Below are 23923 nucleotides of genomic sequence, written 5' to 3'. Positions count from 1 at the left end.
TATGAAAGTGAGTGTGAATGGTTGTTTGTCTAAATGTGCCCTGTGATTGGCTGGCGACCAGTCCAGGGTGTACCCCGCCTCTTGCCCGAAGACAGCAGGATAGGCTCCAGCACCCCCGCGACCCCTTGTGAGAATATTGCGCAACTGCAGGGTCTTGTGACCTTTGACATGAACATTAATCATTCATTCATTCATTTTCTACCGCTTTTTCCTCATGAGGGTTACGGGGGTGCTGGAGCCTATCCCAGCTGTCTTCGGGCAAGAGCCGGGGTACACCCTGGACTGGCCAATTAACCTAGCATGTTTTTGGAATGTGGGAGGAAACCGGAGTACCCGGAGAAAACCCACGCATGCACGGGGAGAACATGCAAACTCCACACAGAGACTGCCGAGAGTGGAATTGAACCCTGGTCTCCTAGCTGGGAGATCTGCGCGCTAACCACTAGACCGCCGTGCCGCCCAAACATTAATCAAACATAATAATTTTTTCTGGGTACATGATGCCATACAGCATCCATATCAAACTTGCGTGGGCCGCACTAACATTAAACCTTCATATCAAGGCGGGGGCCTCAAACTAGTGTCCTGCGGGCCACATTTGGACCGCGGGCCGCGTGTTTAGGACCCCTGTTTTAACCCAATGTGGCCCTCGAGTCCAAAAATTTACCTACCTGCTCTAGGGACACATATTACTGTTATAACATTACAAAGGGCATATTTCACAATAGGGTCTAAACAACAACAGTCACCAAAAAAGCCAGCCAATGAGAGCGCAGGAAGCATGTAATCACATAGTATTAGTATAAGGAGGTAATTGTGGACGATGTTAAATGTGCTCTTTCACATGAACAAAAAACTTCCAAGCAGAGTAGACCATTTGCACCACACTCCCTACAGTCTGTGTACCTTTCCTTACAATGTGATGAAGCCATTAGTTACACTGAATAATAAACACGTCCAGCGTCGCTGTGTTTATAGTGGCCATGGTAAACTTCTCTGCTTGAGTCCTGTGAAATCACAGCCCGGCTGTAAACGCCAGAACTATAATGCATACTTTGAGTAAACCTACAGCCTTTAATTTTCCTCTGTATAGACAACAAGAAAGAATCTATACAGGCAACCGCTGGTTGGTTTGGGGCTAAAAGATCATAATCTTGGTTTTATGCAACTCCTCACAAATTGACAGCAGTTTTACTTGCTACACTGCAGTTTACTGCACATTGAGTAATGATATATTTTTTTTACTCAGTCTGTGTGGTCATCGGCCTGCCAAAGGTCAGTAGTATTTAACTTAATTGCTCATCAGATTGTAGAACAGGATGTGGAAATCCTTGTGTTCGTACATGATCTCTAACACAAAAAATGTCTCCATGTGTCCATTGGACACTGAATGCAGCAAAGGCTTTGATAAGACAAAATCAAGGCCAAAAAAGGCACCGCACGGCAGAGAGCAATGAAGGCAAATTGAAAAGGCTGAGCCTGCAACGGCCACCTGCAAGCCATTAACATTTATTCATTCATTCACTGATCTCCTATTGGCTGACCGACCTGCGTCAACTGTGGTGTCCCCTGCCATCTTGAAGCCACCTAGAAACTGGATTCCTAAAAACCACACCATTTCTGCCAAATCTCCCCATCTCTGTGGTGTTTTTTTTCCTTGTGGGATGTCTGGAAAAAGTCAAACAACCAGTAGTTGTTTACTAATTTTACCAGGTCAGTCAATCAATCAACAACTACGGCAAAATGTTGGGGGCTAACTCTGGTCTGCAGTATTCATGTTTCACTATTTCTTGTAATATCAGTGACCGACTGGTTAGCGTGCTGGTAGGAGACCCGAGTTCAATTCCACCCTCGCGGCTATCTCTGTGTGGAGATCTCTATCTCATGTTCTCCCCGTGCATGCGTGGGTTTTCTCCGGGTACTCCGGTTTCCTCCCACATTCCAAAAACATGCTAGGTTAATTGGCGACTCCAAATTGTCCATAGGTATGAATGTGAGTGTGAATGGTTGTTTGTCTATATGTGCCCTGTGATTGGCTGGCGACCAGTCCAGGGTGTACCCCGCCTCTCGCCCGAATACAGCTGGGATAGGCTCCAGCACCCCTGCAACCCTTGTGAGGATAAGCAGTAAAAATGAATGAATGAATGTAATATCAGTAAGATAATTCCGGTGATAAACACAGCAACTCAAAATAATCCACAAAGTCAAGACTGTGTGAATTCCGAGCATTTTTCTGAATGAATACACGCAAAGCGGACCTATTATGCTTATTTTTGGCTCTTTGTATTGAGTTGTGAACTCCTAGAGAGCAGCTACACACAATAACGCACACAAAAAGCTTTCTAGACCTTCCAGAATCTGAACCTATTCCAGTTGTCTTACCTTGGATTTCCAAAATGGTCTGTTTTAATTTATTCCACTTGCGTCCTGCCTCCAGGTGCACCCACTGCGCTGTGATCGCTCCCACTCAGCTTGTACTTGGGAAAACTGTGATGTCACAGTGAGACGGTGTTAGAAAAAAACTATCTGAAAATGAGCAAAATTGACTTTTCAGTGGCTTTCTAACAGTAATAGGTGTCTCCATGGAAACTGAACTCTCACTCATCTCCCTCACTTGTTTGCTCCAATTGTACGGAAAAGGCTCAGTCACATTTGAAGTTGCTGGTTTTCACATGAAATCATGAAGGAAAATCCTCCTACCTCATTTGACCCGCCCCTTACTAGATAAGCCAACCACGTGTATCTGTGTATACAACCTCCACTTCACGGATGACAGGATATTTTAAAAAGCAGGCTTTGCTACACATCTTAAATAAAGCCTGGTGCTCTAAATTGATCTTTGCGAGGAATACATTGTGTTTGCATGCACACCACTATTCTAGTATCACTTACGCAGCATTATTAAAATCATTAAAATACACAAAAAGTCAAAGAAAAATCAAAACACAGGCTCACTGAGTATTATACCGTAATGTACTGCAGTACATGCTTTGAGGTATTTCCGTAAGTGTCCTAGGAAGGGTTTACTGGTTGTGGTCAAGTCGTTAAGGACAGTCAGTTGTTCAGTTCTCAGATAACAGACATCATATTTCACCATCACGTGAAGCTGCTTTTTCATCATGTGTAAGTTGTGGGCCTGACTTTCAGCCAAATGGAATCACAGAAGCATCCAAGAACGTTTTGGACTGCACACACACAAGATAAATATACGGTTTTGCCTCATAATTGTACATTTGTGAAGTGTGAGAAGAAATGGGGAATCACTGAGTTAAAAGAAGAGAGCCTATCTAAAAATGAACATGTGAATGAATGTCACATTACTAGTGTGCTTCTATTGGTCAACACTTTATAGCGTGTTATTCCTTTAAAAAAAACACCCCATGAGCACATGGCTCAGTCAGACAGACTGAGTCAGATCCAGCTGAACCAGGTCACTGATGTTTTTTTGCTCGTAACTTACGTTTCTCAACTTTCTCTTCTGCTCTCAGGCTGTGCAGCATTCCCTCGGCACATCTGTAAGGAATTAGCCAAGTTCTTTGTTGCTGGAATCCACCTCTGGTCCAGATTTTTTTTTCTTTTGGCCATTCGATTGAGCTGAAGGAATTTGAGCCATTTCACAGAACTGGAAGAATGCTGTAAAAATATCATCTGGTGTTCCACAGGGCTCTTGCGTAGGGCCACTTTGTTTTTGATTTAGTATATAAATGACTTAGCAGTTGTTGTGTAAAAATTGTGGAAGACAGATTATCTACAGTTGCCAAAAACGTGCTATTTCAGGGAATATTCCACATTACTCCCAACATTTGTAATATCCCTGTCACTTTGGAGTCATATGGACAACCAATTATTGAGGAAAAAAACAACTGGAAGTGCACAGAAGAGTACAGCCAAGTGAGATGTTTATCAGTACTGAAATGTGAGGTGGTTGAAAGATCATTATAGTCATCTTTGGGTTTAATGTATTTAAAATATACTTCTATGCAATAATACCAGGAGCTAATGTATTGAAAAATGCTTCCCACACTTCAATGTACAGTCTGTGAACAAATCCCTCAATGGAAACTTTCTTTCTTTCAGTGTCCAGGTTCCAAGCAGATTAATTTTTTAAACAGTACTTTTATGAACACCAAGCCTTTCAAAACATATTGTGTTTCAAATGTGGTCTTTCTCCATTCATCTGTTATTCATTCATGTCGTGATATCACGACACGTTCATAGAACAGTGCCAGTGATGGCAAGGAGGATGAATGTGATGATAATCATAGAACAACGGGATGTAGGAAAGCAATGGTGACTCCATACTCAGTATCCATTCATCCATCCATTTTCTATGCTCATTAGGGTCATGGGTATATGCTGGAGCTTATCCCAGTTGGCTTTGGGTGAGAGAGGCAGGGTACACCCTGGACTGGTGGCCAGCCACACTCACATTACCAATTAACCTAGCATGTTTTTGGAATGAAACCGGAGTACCCGGAGAAAACCCACGCATGCCACACAGAGATGGCCGAGGGTGGAATTGAACCCTTGTCTCCTAGCTGTGAGGTCTGTGCGCTAACCACTCGACCGCCGTGCAGCCCCTACAACAATTAAGAATATAAAATAGTCAAAAGTGAGTCAGAAGGTTGGCAGTAGAACCCAATTGTATTTAAATCGGTATTACCTTTTTTAGTTTGTTTACATATATGACTCAAATTTAGGTTTTCTCCTTTTTCCCCTTCCCTTTTCTTGAAAAGAAAATCTATTATTCAAATGGTTCAGCTCAAAGTTCTGTAACAGACAAGGACAATTCAAATATTTCCTCCTCTTTCATAAATGCTGGGTTTCCATTACTTTTGGAGGACTGCACTGGGGCCTGCACCACACACACACACACACACACAGTCTGCTGGACTACGTGGCACTCTTTGCAAACCATACAGAGGGGAGGAGGAGTGGTGACGGCTTAACACAGCACACTTTACATATACTTGGACTTCATAGTCATATATCGTACAAAAAAAAAACTTGTACTATCTCCTGTCATCCCACAAGTGCAGGAATGTAGTGAGAGAACCCAACTGTCCCTGTTTTGTGCAGTGATAAAGTCACATGAGCTGTTATTTATTTGTACTGACAATTCCGAGTTGGAGAATGTTCATGAATGCATCACATACTCTCCTTTAGGTCCTAGTGGAGGGCAGGTCTACTCTGGTTTGGGATTTGGATCCTACATGACAAAAGCATTTAGCTTTCCATCCCAACAATAATATCTTATCTAAATTTGTAATGATATCTAATGTACATGAAGAATGTGTATGAATTTGTGTGTGCGATATTTGAAATGAAATAACGCCAAAAGGTTAATGGTATAGGAAAAAAGATCACCAAGAGCACCATCTACAGGACGTTCTACATTATTGCAAGGATAAAAATCTTACCTTTTATCTTCATTTGCACACCCGCTTTCAGAATGTCTGGAACAACACAAAAACAGACATATTACAAAATTGTTCTCTGTCATACACATTTCAAATGTCCTCATCAACAACAGTTCATCAAATCACTGTTTCCAAATAAGACCAGGAGAAAACATTTACGGTAGCCACAGTTTTATTGAGCGCATATGAAAAAGATGCAATAAAACAAGCCGACAATAACAACAACAACAACAACAACACACATCATCACTACATAAATAATCAGCATAATACTGGTAAACTACAAATAGACAGGCAGCTGTAACAAAAAAGACGACACGGTTTACAAATGTTGCTGCGTGTCTGCCGCTGGCGTGCACATTTGATGGACACGGTGTCAGTTGGCGAAGATAACGTGTTTCACACAAAACTGAGCATTAAACTCCACGACGGAAGCTACAGATTTAGCGCAGAGAAAGAAGGATGGAAGGAAGGACAATAGACAATGGCAGATTGTTGATGTTGGAGTGAGGTCTCTCAGGCCAAGTGGCTGTCTGGGATCTGCAGGGAAACAAGCAGAGAAATTATACTTTCGGGAGATTCTGGGGACAGTGGCACACCAGGGCCGACAGGTGGTGCTGTTTTTCCTTCTTCTCAATTGCTGTTTTATATTGACAGGTCTTCTTTAATATGCAGAAAGACTGGTTCGAACAGCAATATGTGTCCCTAGGGACTATTGATAAGCACCAAATGTGAGAAAAATCCTCTCATAAGTTTGATCATTTCTTCATTCAAAAAGATCAGCCAACCTAGCAAGATTCATTCATTCATTCATTCATTCATTTTCTACCGCTTCCTGGGGGCATGGCTGGAAAATACTCTATTTTACTGGTCATATGAACTCTGCCTGGTAACAAGTGGCTAGATAAACAAGTGACATAACCATTTGTTTTGAACAACCAATATTTTAGATCCATCCATTTAATCCTCACTAGGGTCGCGGGTATGCTGCAGCCTATCCCAGCTGTCTTTGGGCGAGAGGCGGGGTACACCCCGGACTGGTCGAGTGGGAGCGATCACAGCGGAGTGGGTGCACCCGGAGGCAGGACGCAAGTGGAAAAATTAAAACAGACCATTTTGGAAATCCAAGGAAATACAGCTGGAATAGGTTCAGATTCTGGAAGGTCTAGAAAGCTTTTTGTGTGTGTTATTGTGTGTAGCTGCTCTCGAGGAGTCGCCAACTCAATACAAAGAGTCAAAAATAAGCATAATAGGTCCGCTTTGCGTGTATTCATTCAGAAAAATGCTTGGAATTCACCAGTCTTGACTTTGTGGATTATTTTGAGTTCCTGTGTTTATCACCGGAATTATCTTACTGATATTACATTCATTCATTCATTTTCTACTGCTTATCCTCACAAGGGTTGCGGGGGTGCTGGAGTCTATCCCAGCTGGGCGAGAGGCGGGGTACACCCTGGACTGGTCGCCAGCCAATCACAGGGCACATATAGACAAACAACCATTCACACTCACATTCAAACCTATGGACAATTTGGAGTTACCAATTAACCTAGCATGTTTTTGGAATGTGGGAGGAAACCGGAATACCCGGAGAAAACCCACATACTCCACATGCAAACTCCACAGAAAGCTGCCCAAGCGGAGAATTGAAGCCAGGTCTTCCCAATCTCCTCACTGTGTGGCCAACATGCTCACGACTCGGCAACCGTGCTGCTTTTCATTCTTCCGAATCACTGTTTTATATTGATGTTTACATTTTATATCTGCTTTTATGTGCTAAATGGATATTTGGAGGAATAGAATAGTTTATGAGCAGTTTATGAGCACCAAATGTGAGATAAATTGGTTTGGGTTGTGCATTTAAAACCATCACTGTCAAACATACATAAAATGTGATAAATACCTCATTATCCAATTCATCATTGAGCAAATCCTGGTCCTGAAATGTGGGCAACAAGAAAGATGTAATAACAAACTTGTACAGACATAACTTCTATTATTACTTGAATGTGCAGTTTAATAAGAGGAACACTGACCTCTTCAACTTTGTCTTCAGGACAGCTACCAGTTTCTGCAAAACAAAGGATAACACCATACACGGTAAGTTTCGGTGAGAGAAACACACGACAAACTACATCTGTCGATCACCACATTGTGGGTGGGCTTGTAGTTTTTGTGTAATGGTAACAAAATAGTCTCACCTAAGAAGTCTGTGCAGCTCCGCTCTCTCCATGCTGCTAGATTGAAACGCCGCAGGTTGGAGCAGCGGACCAGGAGGTTCTGCCTGGATAGAACACTGAAGGCGTCTCTGGGGATGGATGAGATTCCCGTGTTGTCACAGATGATCCTGGACAGCGTGGCGGTGGAGAGGGCGGCTCGCTGCCTCGCAGTGAAGACGCCCGGGTTCTCGTACCACAATCTTTCAAAAGGAACGTTAGATAGATATATAGCTAGATAGACAGACAGATAGATAGATATCGAGGAGACCGACCTGTCACCCTGGCGAATCCTCTGGAACTGGGTTGCAATGAGGCAGGCAAACAGAGGACCCACGCGGCCACCGCGGACGAAGGGCTCGGCTACGCCACCCAACCAGACGTCAATGTTGTCAGGTGTCCCGTAGAGTTCCAGCAGCCTACGAGCCAGATTACTGTTGTTCAGGACCTGGGCCAGCTGGGCTTGGTTCCTGGGCTGGGACAAGCCACAGAACCTGCGCCACGCGTTGTATCCTAGGCAGGAAAACCACAAAAAAGGCATGAGGAAATATCTGTGATTGACAGGTGATGAGGATCTCAATGTCAGTGGGTGGGATATACCGTACCGGGTAAGCCGTGGTCCCGCCCCCTCTGCATGTTGAGGGAACCCAGGTCTAAAGCCAGATGCTGCACAAACTGGAAGAGCCTCTCCCTCAAAGCGTCCACCATCATGTGGTCCTGAGTGTTCAGTTTCGCAGGGCGACCCACCAAACCACGCAGCAGCGAGTCAATGCCACCTGCAGGAAGAAAAACAAAAATGAAGGATTTTGTATTCAGGGAAAGTAGCATATCAGCCAACCATATCCAGCAGTTAGCGCTGTGGTAAAAGAAGCTACCTTTGTAATACTGTATATTCGATACAGAGTCATGCTTCAACTGCACAGTTAATGTGTAAAACTACATTTTATACTGCGTTTGTATACTTGTATAAAGAATGTGACCAATGTATGTTACTCTACATTGGTTATTTCACCAAATCCTGAGAACTACAGATTTCTGTTTGTGCCAGTAGCTTCTCACTTGTAATGGTAATGGATATTACCGCCTGCTACTTCATGTAGTGTTTTTATGAAGCCTACCCTCAAATATAATTCTCCAGGGGGTGAAGAAGGCCTTGAACAAGGGCACACTGGGGAACTGACGGTCCTCTCTGTAGTCTGGACCCAAGCGGGCTAAGACGGGCTGGATGGCCAAGTGAGCAAAGCGGTAGGCGGCCGTGGCAAAGACGTTGGCGATTCTGGGGTCCACATTGGGGTCGTAACCGGGGTAAGGACCCAGCTGTCTGCGCATGGCATCATCGCCCACAATGTGCGGCAGGTAGTCACGGAACACAAATACCTGTGAGACAAGTTCAGGATTCACGACTTTGGAGATAAAAGCATGAAGGTAGGAATGTTTTTTTTATTAAGGGCTGCGTGTTTGGGCATCCAACCTGTGTGTAAGCACCCATGATCTTGCGGGCCTCCTGGTAGAGAGTTTCGCTGTCCCACTGGGGGTTCAGTCGCTTCAGCTGACGGGCCAGACGGTTGTGTTCACGCATGAACAAAGTGTGAATTGAAGTCAGAGCGACGTTCTCATCCACGCGGACGTCACCTTCAGCACGTGAAAGTTGGACATTGTTACAAATTCTATGCAACAGTCCATGATTGTAATTTGCAATTATAAGTGATGCTAAGGTGCCATGTGATATACACCATGCTATTTTGAGATGCTAAGCTATGATGCCATGCTGCATCCTGTGTGTGAGAGGCGGGGTGTACCCTGGCCTGGTCGCTAGGGCACATAGAGAAATAACCATTCACTCACATTCACAACTTCGGACAATTTAGTGTCTCCAATTAAATTTAACATGTATACTTTTGGAAAGTGGGAGGGAGCCACAGTAGCCAGAGAAAACCCACACATAGAACCCACAAATCTCCTGATTGGGAAGCCAACATGCAAACCACTAGGACACTGTGCAGCTGCCTTGCTGCAATGCTACCCTATTATACAGTATTTAACACAAGTCGATATTATGGAGGTGAAACTACTTTAGACAGCTTGTACAGCAAGTTTCCTTACTATATTATTGTCTTTATCCCATATAATTGTCCTATGCTGCATAGCTATGCTAACGTTTATACCAGGGGTCTCAAACACGCGGCCCGCGGGCCAAATGTGGCCCGCAGGACACTAGTTTGAGGCCCCCGCCTTGATATGAAAGTTTAATGTTAGTGCGGCCCGCGCAAGTTTGATATGGATGCTGTATGGTATCATGTACCCAGAAAAAATTATTAATGTTCATGTTAAAGGTTAAATAACTGTTAATAGTTATCCTCCCTATCCGTGTGGAAGTGGTAAGTTTTTGGCTATTTAAGTTTAAAGGAAATAACTTGGGTTTAGGCCGCTAGCTCTCTAGTTTGCGAGTTAGCATGTGTCTCAAGACCCTGCAGTTGCGCAATATGTTGTAAATAAAAAAAGTATAAATGTGACTATAGTCGTGTTTTGTCATGTCTACAGGGCTCTAATAATGCTTTGTTAATTTTAATCTGAAAAAAATCATTTGTCTACCCACCAACTATATGTGGTTTCTTAAGTTTTTATTATTTGCCGTTTTATTATTATTATTATATTTATTTATTACTGATTGATTAATTTTCTTTATTCTTGATTTGTTTATTTATTTTCATCTTATTTTGTGCAGAAAAATAAAAAAGATATTTGATATTTGAGAACAGTGGAATGTTTTATCAGAGCTTTTATTGTAGAAAATCGGAACCAAAGCGCTGAAAAAGTTTGTATATTTTTCTGTTTTTAATAAATGCATTTTTTTGGGGGGAAAACCTGATGCGGCCCAGCCTTGCCCAGACCCTAGCTCCAGTGGCCCCCTGGTAAATTGAGTTTGAGACCCCTGGTTTATACCTATAGGATGACTGACCTGCAATGAAACAAGGAACTTCTCGGGCGTTGGTGTCATTGGTGACCCGCCTGCGGGTAGCGCACATCTTGACCTGCAGAGGGTGAAAGGGCAGGAGCTCCCGGCCGTTGTCTCGGAACTCGGAATTGACTCGCAGAAGACCTTCGCTGTTGAGGTCGCGGAGGCTGAGGGCGAGCTTCTCCTCTGAGCCGTACACCTGGCCCAGATCCAGAAAGGCCGTCAGAGCATTGATCTGCTCGCGCTTATTGGGCTCCCCTCCGAAATTGTAGGCTGAGAACCCTGTCCCACAAGCAGGGGCGGATCTAAACGAGGGTATACAGCTGTCTGGCCCTGTGGGCAAGCGTGGGTCACCTGGAGGAATCTGTTTGTAAAAAAAACTCCACAGTTAAGAACAGAAATGTCATTTCTGTTGGCTGATTCAAGTCCTGGGAACTGACCGCGATGGGGATACATGGCTCAGTGCGTTCGCAGCTCTCATCGCAGTTGACCCCATTGCTGAAAGAGCGGATGCTGGGCGAGAAGGGCGTGAAGGTGAGGTCGTGGTCGTTCCACTGACCGAACAACGTCACCATGTGAGAAAACTCCCTGTCGCTAACCACGCCCGCATCTGTGGTGCTGAGGATGTTATTGGACACCTGTCGAACCTGCAGGCGTAGGACAGGTTCAGAATGGTGTTCATTGATCTCAATATAACTGAATATTTACACTGAGTGATAAGTACCAGTGGAAGTATGAAGTTGTTGAAGGTCCGGTTGGGTTGTCCCCCTTTTTGGAGCGAGATGCCGTCGTCATATTCCGCAGGCAGCCAGCGGGCAAACGGGGTGTTAGAAGCTCCCAGTCGGGGTTTATTTCTTTAAAAAAAAAAAGTTAACATTTGTGTGTAGAAACGCCGCTTGAGAAACTCCAAAGGAAATGTATACATTCTCTGCGGTGTATGGCCCAAGCTGTATTACACAAACAGGTTTCCGTTGGGTTGCCGTTGTGTTTGTGTGGTATTGAACTTGACAGTCCCTTCTTTAGGAGTTTAAAATAAATGTTAATTAAATAAAAGGAAATTAACATACCGACAGCTAAATATGTTCACCTTTCTCCCTTCTTTTCAATTTTAAGGACAGCATAAATATTTATTGTAACGGAGGACAAAGTGAAGAGAGAAAAATAGTGCTCACCGGTTGTTGCAGATGCTTGTGGCTGTGCGATAGGTGTTAAGGTTTTGCGTACTACTACACGGCGGAGGCCTGACTTGAGCTGCACATCCTGTTATCATGCTTAATCTCTCCAGATCCTCCGCAGACAGCAAATCTAAAAAAAACCAACCAAAAGCATTTATTAGTTATTAAACCTCCCAAGACCACAAGGAGTATTCTGCATGTGTGTGGATGTGTTACCAGTTGCATTGAGGGAGCGCTTGTGGACGCGGTGCATCCTCTCCTGCACAAGGCGCAGAGTCTGCTGCATGTAGTCGGCGGCCCTCACAAAGGAGCGCGTTTCTCCTCGAGGCTGCTTCAGCAGGCGCAGAGCATCGTGAGGACTCACCACGTCCTTCCGCACCCTCCTCAGACTCCTGGAGGACGATACAAAAAATGTATGTTCCGGTTAAGCTGTTAACCTCCACCAAGGAGGTCACGGTTTGAATGCTGTTTGACTTAAAATAATGCTTAAGCAAGCTTAGTTAGTTATTGTGAATACATGAAAAAGTGTAACTGTTTGCAAATTTTACAATTTGATGCTAATCTAACTTTTTGATCCCAGTGTGTTTGTCAAAGCAAGAAAAACTCACTCTGCTCTGGAGTATGTGTAGGCATCATCAACAATCTGTCTGGCTTCCTCAAAGCACCATTGAAGGAAAGAGCTATCGAGATGTTCTACAAAAAAGAAAAAAAAATCAAACTTTCTGCAACAACAACAAATAAATCCTACAAAAAAATCAGATATGCAGATATTACCTGCTGGTTTCAAGTGTGCAGGAACCAGGCAGATGCCCAGCATGAGCAGAACAGAAGGATGCATCTCTGAAAGCAATTAGAAGTATGAGTAACATGTTCAATTTGTCAACCAGCAATAAAAAATACCAGAAAGTCAAGTCAAACAGAAATAGTAGGAAGACACTACCTGTCAGAAATCTCAAAATGGTGACAATGCTGCCTCGTGGTGCGCCTGTTTTTATTTGGCGCCCTGTGAAGGCCTCGCCCTCGGACTGCCCCGCTAGGTGAATCTCTTGTCCGTAAACAGCCAACTTCCTTGTTCCTTGTTGTTTCCATGATGAAATAAAACGTCTATTCTTATCACCACCAGGTCATCATAACAATCCACAGTGGGGGCGTCGTGTGATGTTGCTGCAAGCAAATTATGGCACACATACTAATGGTGTCCAATGAAAAGAGTGTGCAGGTGTATCTGAATAAATTAGATGTTAAATCATTTCAGTAGTTCAATTCCTTATTAAACTTCTATAGGTTCACTACACATAACGTGAAACTCTAGAATGCATGTCTTAATTTCTTAAAGGGGACCTATTATGCTCATTCTTCTGTCCTTTGTATTGAGTTATGGACTCAATGGTATGGATAGAGCAGCCACACACTATAACCAGCACACAAAACTTTCTAGTTCTTCCAGAATCTGCACCTATTCAGCTGTATTTCTTTGGATTTCATGCTTCCCGCAAAAACAGTCCCATTCCACCCACAGCCCGCCTCCAGGCACGCCCACTGCGCTGTGGTTGGTCACACTCACGAGTGCTTAAAAGGACTTCCTACTTGAATTGAATTGATAATAAATCTATCATTTTAAAATGTCACTCATATGTGTTGGATCCCTAATCCGATTCGGAAGTAGAGACTGTACAGTCCGAAGTTTCTCAAGAAAAGATGTTACTTCAAGAGGTCTCTCAATGGTAAGTAGCTTTACATTTTAGCATCGATGACATCTAATCTGGCCACTAATTGTGGTGGCTCCCTGTATGCACACTCTATAATGCTACACAGACAAGCGCTTTTGCTCCATGACAGTTAGGACACTGATAAATTGTTACTTACTGCTTTCTCTTCTGACTTCCACACGACCAAGTAACGTTCGAAAGGCGTCGGGCTTCAGCAAGTCTGTCGGTTAGATCAGCTGCATAGCGGCCAATGTTCACAAAACAATCCAGTGTGAAATGCCTTTTACAGATTAAAATAGGGAATCAGGAACTCCAACCGCGTGTGCCTGATGGTGACGTCTTTATAAAGAATTAATACAAATTAATTAATAAAAATTAATAAAAACAATTAGTATACTAATTGTAAACAAGTCGGGGAAGCAGAGCTTGGGGGAGGACAGGGAGCTTGTCTGGCTTACAGTCACACCCATATAAGGAAGTCCACTATATATGTAAAGTACATTTATAAGTCAGAAAAGTGTTCTTGTTCTTGTCAACTACAGGTTTGAACCTCAAAAACTTCCTTAGGCTTTAAGTGGTCTCTTTGCCTGAACTGAACTCCTGAAATACATAGCTTATCTATCTTGTTGAGATGCACCTGGGTGTCAAAATGTTCTGGAAAACAGAAATGCATTAATTGAAAAATGCCATGCTTGTAGTACATTATCAGAAATATTATTATAGAATTCACAGGATTCTATACTGTCTTGTAGAGAGGCGTTTATGGTTTTATCTAGGAGGTTTCGTATGACAACTCTGTTTTGGTTCCAGATATGGATCATTTTCTTGCAGTAATTTTTTTTTGTTTTCCCAGAGGTGGTGTTGACCAATTTAACAATATTGACCAGTACCGCTTTAACTGAGATGTTCTGCAATTGGGAAAAAGGCAGATCTACTGAAACTGGGTAAACATCATTTAACATCAACACAGAGGTGTGTGACTAGTAAGCAAATGCAGACAAAAGCACCTAGCACCAAAATGCTTGAAAATTGACTCCATGTTTAAGATGTATGACATAATTGTGCCAAAAACAGCATCTGAATCTTAGACAAAACCTTTCCTCCTTCTTCCTTTTTGTGTGACAGTAACATTTATAAGTCTTTAACATCATGCTGTCTTGTATCATTTCGAGCAAAAAGACACAAATTCAACAAATAAAAAATGCACTATATCTATTTAACTATATTTACAGTTGAAAATAAGTTAGTTGTAGAATTGCGTCCATAACTGTTTTGCAACAAAACATGAGGCGACTTCAGTTCCCTTTTAAGAGCTAACGGAAAGCAGAAACATGCAGCCTTGGATGTGATGTTGTTGGTCAACCATTTAAGGATGTAGCAAGCATTCCCATTTCACCATTTCACCTTGTTACTTAGCCAGACGCTAGTTTGGCTCTGTTGGGAAACAGCAGCTTTTTACAGTCACACAGAAAGTGACCCAGTGAGCTTCAACTGCGTATCAAAGTTCACGTCTTACAGTTTCAGGAAAACAACAGCATTGGACATTGTTCCGCATTCACGACAAAAATGGCTTATTACGCCTCTTCCTGTACATAATAAGGAAGCACTACAATAAGTTAGCTTAGTCTCAATATCTCATCACAGATAGTGCTGTTAAATCATTTTCAAAAGGCCTCAAAAGGAAATCATGATGGCAATACTGCCGTCATCCACATGGGGCAGCATAGCAGAAGGTTAACCATAATAATAATAATAATAATAATTATAAATCAAAATAGTGATATATACAACAATAAATAGACACAACATGACTCATTCAAGACTCTTCATCCTTGTATCCTTGTTACATCACAATGGGATAGTTTTGCCACACCTTTTGAAGCTGATTGTTTTGAGTCATCCCAAACTTCCAAACTCACTTCCAAATGCGCAAACCTCGTTATCTGAAACTTTGGCATCGTATAACTTGTGTAAACTTTGGGGTCTCAAACACGCGGCCCACGGGCCAAATATGGCCCGCAGGACACGAGTTTGAGGCCCCCACCTTGATATGAAAGTTTAATGTTAGTGCGGCCCACGCTAGTTTGATATGGATGCTGTATGGTATCATGTACCCAGAAAAAATTATTACATTTGATTAATGTTCATGTTAAAGGTTAAATAACTGTTAATAGTTATCCTCCCTATCCGTGTGGAAGTGGTAAGTTTTTGGCTATTTAAGTTTAAAGGAAATAACTTGGAGGCTACCGTTTAGGTCGCTAGCTCTCTAGTTTGCGAGTTAGCATGTGTCTCAAGACCCTGCAGTTGCGCAATATGTTGTAAATAAAAAGAGTATAAATGTGACTATAGTCGTGTTTTGTCATGTCTACAGGGCTCTAATAATGCTTTGTTAATTTTAATCTGAAAAAAAAAATAATTTGTCTACCCACCAACTATATGTGGTTTCTTAATTTTTAATTATTTGCCGTTTTATTATTATTATTATATTTATTTATTACTGATTGATTGATTTTCTTTATTCTTGATCTTATTTTGTGTAGAAAAATAAAAAGTAGGAGAACAGTGGAATGTTTTACCGGAGCTTTTCTTGTAGAAAATCTGAACCAAAGCAAAGTTTATTCATTTTTCTGTTTTTAATAAATGCGTTTTTTGGGGTTTTTTTGGAAAACCTGATGCGGCCCAGCCTCGCCCAAACCCTAGCTCCAGTGGCCCCCAGGTAAATTGAGTTTGAGACCCCTGCTTTAAGGTTTTAATCACTGCTCCAGTAGAGCCATTTCTGCCCTTTGCAGGTCAGAGGATTAATTGCACCACCCTAGTCATAATTTCACTTGCAAAACACTACATGAAAACATAGTAAAAGCGACATATAGCGGTAAATACAGTGGCCCATACTATACATAATGTGAAAATATGACATTGCGGGTCTGCTTTGGCAGCCAGCATGTGCATTTATGCACAAATAAACATAATGGAAAATAGAATCTTATGCAAGCCCTATGGATGACCTTGGTATTTCAACCTCCGAATGCAAATATCGTCTGAACATGTTGGACAAACACTCTGTTCTGCCTTGTAATTCCTACTCAAATTTACAGACGTGACATGTGAAAGTGTAGTGCATATCAGCCTGATGTTGACTTGAAAGCAATGATCTCACCTTAATGCAATGTGGAAAAGTGATTTTAAAAAATAGATGTCTACAATACTGAGCATGTAACATTTAATGTTACATGTTAGTGCGGCCCGTGCAAGTTTGATATGGATGCTGTATGGTATCATGTACCCAAAAAAAAATTATTACGTTTGATTAATGTTCATGTTAAAGGTTAAATAACTGTTAATAGTTATCCTCCCTATCCGTGTGGAAGTGGTAAGTTTTTGGCTATTTAAGTTTAAAGTTTAAACTTGAAGGCTACCGTTTAGGTGGCTAGCTCTCTAGTTTGCAAGGTAGCATGTGTCTCAAGTTGCGCAATATGTTGTAAATAAAAAGAGTATAAATGTGACTATAGTCGTGTTTTGTCATGTCTACAGGGCTCTAATAATGCTTTGTTAATTTTAATCTGAAAAAAATAATTTGTCTACCCACCAACTATATGTGGTTTCTTAAGTTTTTATTATTTGTCGTTTTATTATTATTATTATCATATTTATTTATTTATTACTGATTGATTTTCTTTATTCTTGATTTGTTTATTTATTTTTATCTTATTTTGTGTAGAAAAATAAAAAGTAAGATATTTGAGAACAGTGGAATGTTTTATCAGAGCTTTTCTTGTAGAAAATTGGAACCAAAGCAAAGTTTTTTAAATTTTTTTGTTTTTAATTAATGCGTTTTTTTTTTGGTTTTTTTTTTAAAACCTGATGCGGCCCAGTCTCACCCAGACCTGAGCTCCAGTGGCCCCCAAGTAAATTGAGTTTGAGACCCCTTCTTTATAACAATGATGACACAAAGTGAATGTTGCAGACCTCCACCAAGGCCAAAATGTCAACAAGTTAGTTATATGGCAGGCTGTCTCCTGATTCATGCAAACTGCAAAACAGGCATCAGTATAAAGCTCTTTTAAATGCAGAACCATAACTACTGTGAAGTACATCTGTTGACCTATTCACACCTGTGAGGAAATGAAAGGGGACTGTTCCACTACACTGCAAATAGCATTTTATCATACACACCTTCACATTTTTTTTTTCTTCACCTCAAAACCTGGTGGGGTCGGGACTCTAGGCATCAAATAAAAGCAGCGTACTGTGGCTCCTTGCACAGATGTGATCAAGGAAGATACTGAATCAAGACGAGAGGATGATTTCCATCACTTTTGCATTGTTTCTTTTCACTGGTCTGCAAAGCGTTGGTGAGACATTTAATATAATAGTAGATTGATACTGTATTAATAATATGAAAATGAAATTACACATTTAATACAAATGATTTCTTTGCAGCGCTGACCTTTAATAGTGATGGCTCGCTTGACACACCAGCTACGGTGATGGAAGTAAGTGATGTTTATATCGTTTTACAAGAATTTCCTTAATTTTTTGAAGTTACATTGTTTAACATTATTGTGTGTAAATTTTATACTATTACAGTCGGCACATTAGTTGTTGTACACAACAGTAGTTGTATAATGGGGCATTATTATTTTTGCATTATCAAATATTTTCTGTATATAGTTCCCACTTGAAGGGTGCCCACTTGCCCCGGTCACCCTTCTTGATGTGTGATATGACAAAATTATTGAAATATTATTTGGGCACATGAACTATATACAGAAAATATTTTGTCATATCACACATCAAGAAGAAGGGTGTGTTCCAACTATGGGGGGCTCAAACTCCTCAGCCTCCCTGGGAAAGTCGGTGGTCGAACCTTTGTTACAAGAGGTCCAATGCGGTTTTCGTCCTGGTCGTGGAACACTGGACCGGCTCTACACCCTCACACCCTCACCAGTCTACATGTGCTTTGTGGACCTGGAAAAGGCATTCGACTGTGTCCCTCGTGGCGTCCTTTGGGGGGGTGCTCCGGGAGTACGAGATTGATGGCGCGCTACTACATGCTATCCGGTCCTTGTACAAACGGGGCAGGAGTCTAGTTCCATCCCCCTTTCAGTGTCGCGAGTGTGTTCTTGAGTGTGCCAATTGGAATTTTTGTTTTGCTTTGAATTTGAGGTCAGACATATTGGACTTGATGTGTTTATGGATCATGGAAAAGAAAAAAAGTCTTGGAAGCTTCCAAATATCCAAAAGGCTAAGAAGACGAATCCATCTCCTCATTCATTCATTCATTCATTTTCTACCGCTTTTTCCTCACGAGGGTCGCGGGGGTGCTGGAGCCTATCCCAGCTGTCTTCGGGCGAGAGGCGGGGTACACCCTGGACTGGTCGCCAGCCAATCACAGGGCACATATAGACAAACAACCATTCACACTCACATTCATACGTATGGACAATTTGGAGTCGCCAATTAACCTAGCATGTTTTTGGAATGTGGGAGGAAACCGGAGTACCCGGAGAAAACCCACGCATGCACGGGGAGAACATGCAAACTCCACACAGAGATGGCCGAGGGTGAAGGGTGGAATTGAACCTTGGTCTCCTAGCTGTGAGGTCTGCACGCTAACCACTCGAACACCGTGCCGCCCATCTCCTCATTAATTGATTAAATAATTGATTACGTTTAATAATTGGTTACGTCCCTGGCAGGGATTACTACAGTAAGTCAACTGCATGAAACGTTTTTATTTTCTTCCTGACGCCACCCTGGTTGGGAATGTAACCCATGCACTCTGCCATAAAACGTGTGTACCAATGACATTGAATCAATCGCTATTGGACTGCTCAGGTTAAATTAGGTAGCGGAATGCCCAGAAACGGTTTCACTCTTTGGTGATGCAAAACAACAGTTAAGATACAACGAGTGTGACCTCTACTACCCAATGGCAGTGAGGGAGTGGAATCACCTCAAAGATGGCTGTGTCATGTTTAGCCACCTTGGCCTTGCTTTGGATCCTGCGCCAACCCTTGAGTTTCTGATGAGAGGGGAAAAGTCATCTATCAATACCATCGTCCAGAGAATACAATGACCTGGATGAAAGAGAATATGTACTTGTGTCTGGATACTCCAGATAGAGTACTATTTCACATGTTTAAGCCATTAGTGGGGCTCATTAAAATACTAATTGATCTCCATTTTTTGATTTTGTGCCCAGGCTGGGAGCCCCTGTGATGACTGCACCAAAATATTGAACCTCCTTGTTGACCTGCTTTCCAACGCTGACCTCCAGGTGCGTCGGCTGCAAACATTCCTTCCTGACTGTTATCGGCACCGCTGATATGTTACACACACACAGCTATCTACTGCTGGATTTGGTTTCGATACAAAAGAAAATTCCTGGAATGGTATTCCAAATTTTATCAGCAGGATATAAATGATAAACGTCTCCAGAGTACAACCAAGTGTGTTCTTATATGACTAACAACAACAGTCTGCATACCAGGAAAACATACTCTCACGTACTGTCTTGACTGAGGGTTGGTGTCGCTCGGACTGAAAACTCTTTCTTGTTTGGTCAACAAGATAATTACTTTGCAGGATTATGCAAAAAAATGTATAGAGGGAAGCAAGAACCCATTCAATGTTGGTCCTGATTAGATTAATTTTCCACTTTGTAACATGCATGACCGCAACCTACAGGACTGGAACAACATGCAATGAAAATTCTTCTTTTTTTCTCAGAAAAAGATCACGGAGAGCCTTGGCAACCTGTGTGACCACCTGCCTGGGAAAGCTAGCATGATTGAACTCTGCAAGGAGGAAGTGGACAAAATCCTCCCGGTGGCTATCAGCTTCTTGACCGTTGTCGCAGTAAGTAGTAGCATTTCAGAATACTGTCTTTTATATGCAAATACCTTATTAGTGACGCATCTATCTATGTGTATGCAGAAGCCGCAGGACATTTGCAGAATCATTGGGCTCTGCGGCTCCAACGACAAGCAGGAGATGCTAAGCTATTCGGTCAAAGAGGCCTTCCAGGCTGCCATGACGGGTGACAATGTGAGTAGTATAAAACATATGTTAAAAATCATCTATCACAAGAATTTCCCACACAGTTTTCAAATCAATTGTGATGTTTTGTTAGGAGAAGCCCACATCACCGTGTGCCTTTTGCATTTTCTTTATCAAGACATTGGATGACCTGTTGCCCAAAGAGAGGACTGAGGTAATTACGTCATCATTATCATTCATTAGTGGAGAGTACCTGTACATTTTGAAGTTGTAAATGCATTTAATAAGTGTTAAACCTGTCTATATGTGCCCTGTGATTGGCTGACGACCAGTCCAGGGTGTACCCCGCCTCTCGCCCAAAGACAGCTGGGATAGGCTCCAGCAAACACCCCCCCCCCCCACCCCCGCCCCCGCGACCCTCGTGAGGATAAGCAGTAGAAAATGAATGAATGAATGAAAGTGTTCTGGGGTTGATCTAATTTAATAATTACTTTTATTGCAAACGTTGATCCAAAATCAGAGAACATCAACGTCAAGCCAGCAAGAGGGTTTGAAGTCTCAGAGACTTTTTTTAATGGACGTATCAATTACTTGCAGTTTTCACCTTTCCAAAAGCAGGCATCAACTGTACCAAATAAAGCAGGGGTCTCAAACTCAATTTACTTGGGGGCCACTGGAGCTAGGGTCTGGGTGAGACTGGGCCGCATCAGGTTTTCAAAAAAAAAAAACATTTTTTTTTTAAAACAGAAAAATGAATAAACTTTGAAAAAAATTTAAAAAATGTCGCTGGTTCCAATTTTCTACAATGAAAGCTCTGATAAAACATTCCACTATTCTCAAATATCTTACTTTTTATTTTTCTACACAAAATAAGATGAAAAATAAATAAACAAATCAAGAATAAAGAAAATCAATCAATTAGTAATAAATAAATAAATATAATAAAAATAATAAAACGGCAAATAATAAAAACTTAAGAAACCACATATAGTTGGTGGGTGGACAAATTATTTTTTTCAGATTAAAATTAACAAAGCATTATTAGAGCCCTGTAGACATGACAAAACACGACTATAGTCACATTTATACTCTTTTTATTTACAACATATTGCGCAACTGCAGGGTCTTGAGACACATGCTAACTCGCAAATGGTAGCCTTCAAGTTATTTCCTTTAAACTTAAATAGCCAAAAACTTACCACTTCCACACGGATAGGGAGGATAACTATTAACGGTTATTTAACCTTTAACATGAACATTAATCAAATGGAATATTTTTTTCTGGGTACATGATGCCATATAGCATCCATATCAAACTTGCGCAGGCCGCACTAACATTAAACTTTCATATCAAGGCGGGGGCCTCAAACTAGTGTCCTGCGGGCCACGTGTTTGAGACCCCTGTAATAAAGTGTCCAGATAAGAACTCCCTCACCTTGTTTACTGTTGTTGCAGGAGGCTGTGGTGGAGCTGATGGAGGACATTTGTCACATTGTCCCCACCTCCTACCGCAGTCAGTGTGAGGTGTTGATCGGCAGGTTCAGCAAGACGGTGATGGACGCCATCCTGAGTTACGCGACCCCTCAGGCCATCTGCTCCCTCATCCGCCTGTGCAAGATTCAGGAGGGTCCTCTGATTGGTCAGTCATGCTTACAACACGCCTTGCATACTCATAACACTTTAGTTATTTTTATTTTTGTACAATCAGGAAAAGAAAACTCATGGGATAATTTTTGTGGGTCGACTGTGAGTACATTTAAGGAACATGGGATGCTCTATTCCCAACCGGAAGCACATTACCTCTTTCATAACTGCTTAAACTAAATGTCAGTTATTCCCATTGTTACAAGGGCAACTAAGCTACAAATTGTGTGTGAATGCTGACAAGCGATAAAAAAAAGACACAAAAAACTACATTTCAAACAGGCCTCAGAAGTACCACGATAGTGTATTGCAAATGTATTGTCCAAAATTGAACCTTGATGCTGCAATTTTTAGGCAGTTTAAATGTGCTTTTAGCAATCCATACCGGGAACACGATGATGTGTTTGTCTGTCGCTTTAACGTTAATGAGCCGAGGTTGTCCACATTTGTCTCAGACAGAGTGTGTGTCTCCACTTTATCCACTTTTTAACATATCCTCAGGGTTGGTTCACCTAGCTAGGGACACATATTACTGTTATAACATCAATTTTGCATAATAGATGGCCATGAAATACAAACCCATCATCCATATCATCGTAGCCATCATAATTGCGTTCATGTCCGCCATCTTGAACATGAGTCCAACTTATTGAATTCAACTGGATATCCCAAAAATGCTAAGAACGTTATTGAATGTTTTAAATTAATATGTCCAATATATATCAACAGTATTTACCTAATTGACCAAGTGATTCAAATTTGCATGTTATATACGCAAGATGTTTATGCCGTGTCAAACGTCCTAAATAGCCTGCCGTCATAGCCCTGAAAAGTCTGGCTAATATTAGCCTAGCAGGCGAAGGTGGTCTACGATGTGAAATTCAGACTTTTAATGTTTGACTTTGATATAAACGATAAATTAATAGTAGGGCAGCCAAACAAATTTATTTTGTGTGTTATCTTCAATATTGGTGTGCTATCTTTATTGTTTAGCCGTATGCTAAACAATGCTAGCTATAGACATCAACTTGTTAGCATTCACTCAACAGTGCGGAGCCAAATGTTGTTAGCCACAATGTGCTAATACAATAACACAACTGAGCCTTACCTTATTAAAAAGCAGAACAGTCCAACGTTTTTGTTACAAAACAAATAACCACGTGACTGACATGTTTTGAATCAAATGCACCAATTGCTATGCTAACAAATCCGAATGTGCCCTCCCCCCCCACTTCAAGACCCCTGCACCCTGACAACATACAGGTGCAGAGACCTGCAAACCTCTCTCAAATGCGGAGTGAGTTAACTTTTTATTTTAGATTTTATTTTCAAATATAAATAAATTCTGATCTTTTATTTCTCCTCCATGCAGACTCTGTTCTACTGTCAAAAATTTGCCTGGAAACCCCTCAGCTACAACACACAGTAAACATCAGGTAGATGTGACGGATTTGCAATAAAATAACATGAATAACGTAACATTATTATTGTAAATGTTTTTTTTCTCCCATTCTAGAGTGGAGTGTGCACTCATGTAGCTGAGCCAGGTGTTGCAACAAATTCTCTCGTGATATTATTCCTGACATCTTTATCTAAATATATACTGTGATGTATGATTGTGCTAATGTGCATTTCATAACAATATACTGTACCTGCTTCAATGCTGTATTTTTTGGCAACACAGTAAATTCATCTGATATATCTGCATGAATGTTTAATCATTTGAAAAATGAGACAAATTGTCAATGACCTATGGACGATTAGTTGCTCAGTTGCCAAGATGTTCTGCTTGTTTTCCAAC

The 23923-nt window shown here is 41.5% G+C and overlaps 3 protein-coding genes across 8 annotated transcripts in view; 1 reads left to right on the top strand and 2 right to left on the bottom strand.

Moving 5' to 3' along the window:
• The window catches only part of loxa (lysyl oxidase a), a 30516-nt gene extending 6644 nt beyond the window's left edge, over positions 1 to 23872 (bottom strand). For 2 of the 5 annotated variants that reach the window (XM_058056988.1, XM_058057009.1), the window contains exons 1-3: positions 23231 to 23872; positions 21914 to 22086; positions 5421 to 5456 (exon numbers count right to left, since the gene is read on the bottom strand). In XM_058056988.1, the coding sequence (XP_057912971.1) occupies positions 5421 to 5456; positions 21914 to 21962 (85 nt within the window). In that variant the 5' untranslated portion in view covers positions 21963 to 22086; positions 23231 to 23872. The other 3 variants (XM_058057019.1, XM_058056998.1, XM_058057026.1) reach the window with 3 other exon arrangements.
• On the bottom strand, positions 5537 to 22054 carry mpx (myeloid-specific peroxidase). Of its 2 annotated transcripts, none has more exons than XM_058056963.1 (17): positions 13634 to 13759; positions 12708 to 12931; positions 12542 to 12607; positions 12376 to 12460; positions 11984 to 12159; positions 11765 to 11897; positions 11317 to 11446; positions 11033 to 11239; positions 10596 to 10956; positions 9108 to 9268; positions 8755 to 9013; positions 8242 to 8412; positions 7912 to 8149; positions 7622 to 7839; positions 7457 to 7491; positions 7324 to 7359; positions 5537 to 5960 (listed from the first exon to the last, which is right to left on the bottom strand). In XM_058056963.1, the coding sequence occupies exons 3-17, from the start codon at positions 12603 to 12605 to the stop codon at positions 5937 to 5939; spliced, it is 2298 nt and encodes a 765-aa protein (XP_057912946.1). In that variant the 5' UTR covers positions 12606 to 12607; positions 12708 to 12931; positions 13634 to 13759; the 3' UTR covers positions 5537 to 5936. The 2 variants fall into 2 exon arrangements, with proteins under 2 accessions (XP_057912946.1, XP_057912936.1); XM_058056953.1 differs by lacking the exon at positions 13634 to 13759 and adding an exon at positions 21914 to 22054 and having other exon boundaries at positions 5588 to 5960.
• Positions 17691 to 23893, top strand: sftpba (surfactant protein Ba). Its single transcript, XM_058057051.1, has 10 exons — positions 17691 to 17828; positions 17917 to 17969; positions 19682 to 19756; positions 20209 to 20337; positions 20416 to 20526; positions 20612 to 20692; positions 21934 to 22117; positions 23361 to 23419; positions 23495 to 23558; positions 23639 to 23893. Exons 1-9 carry the CDS (start codon positions 17777 to 17779, stop codon positions 23549 to 23551), a joined length of 801 nt encoding a protein of 266 aa, XP_057913034.1. The 5' UTR covers positions 17691 to 17776; the 3' UTR covers positions 23552 to 23558; positions 23639 to 23893.
• Positions 23894 to 23923: the final 30 nt, after the last annotated feature.

Source organism: Doryrhamphus excisus, chromosome 2 (assembly GCF_030265055.1).
Source record: "Doryrhamphus excisus isolate RoL2022-K1 chromosome 2, RoL_Dexc_1.0, whole genome shotgun sequence".
Classification (NCBI taxonomy): Eukaryota; Metazoa; Chordata; class Actinopteri; order Syngnathiformes; family Syngnathidae; genus Doryrhamphus; species Doryrhamphus excisus.
This window is presented reverse-complemented; position numbering and strand designations above follow the sequence as displayed.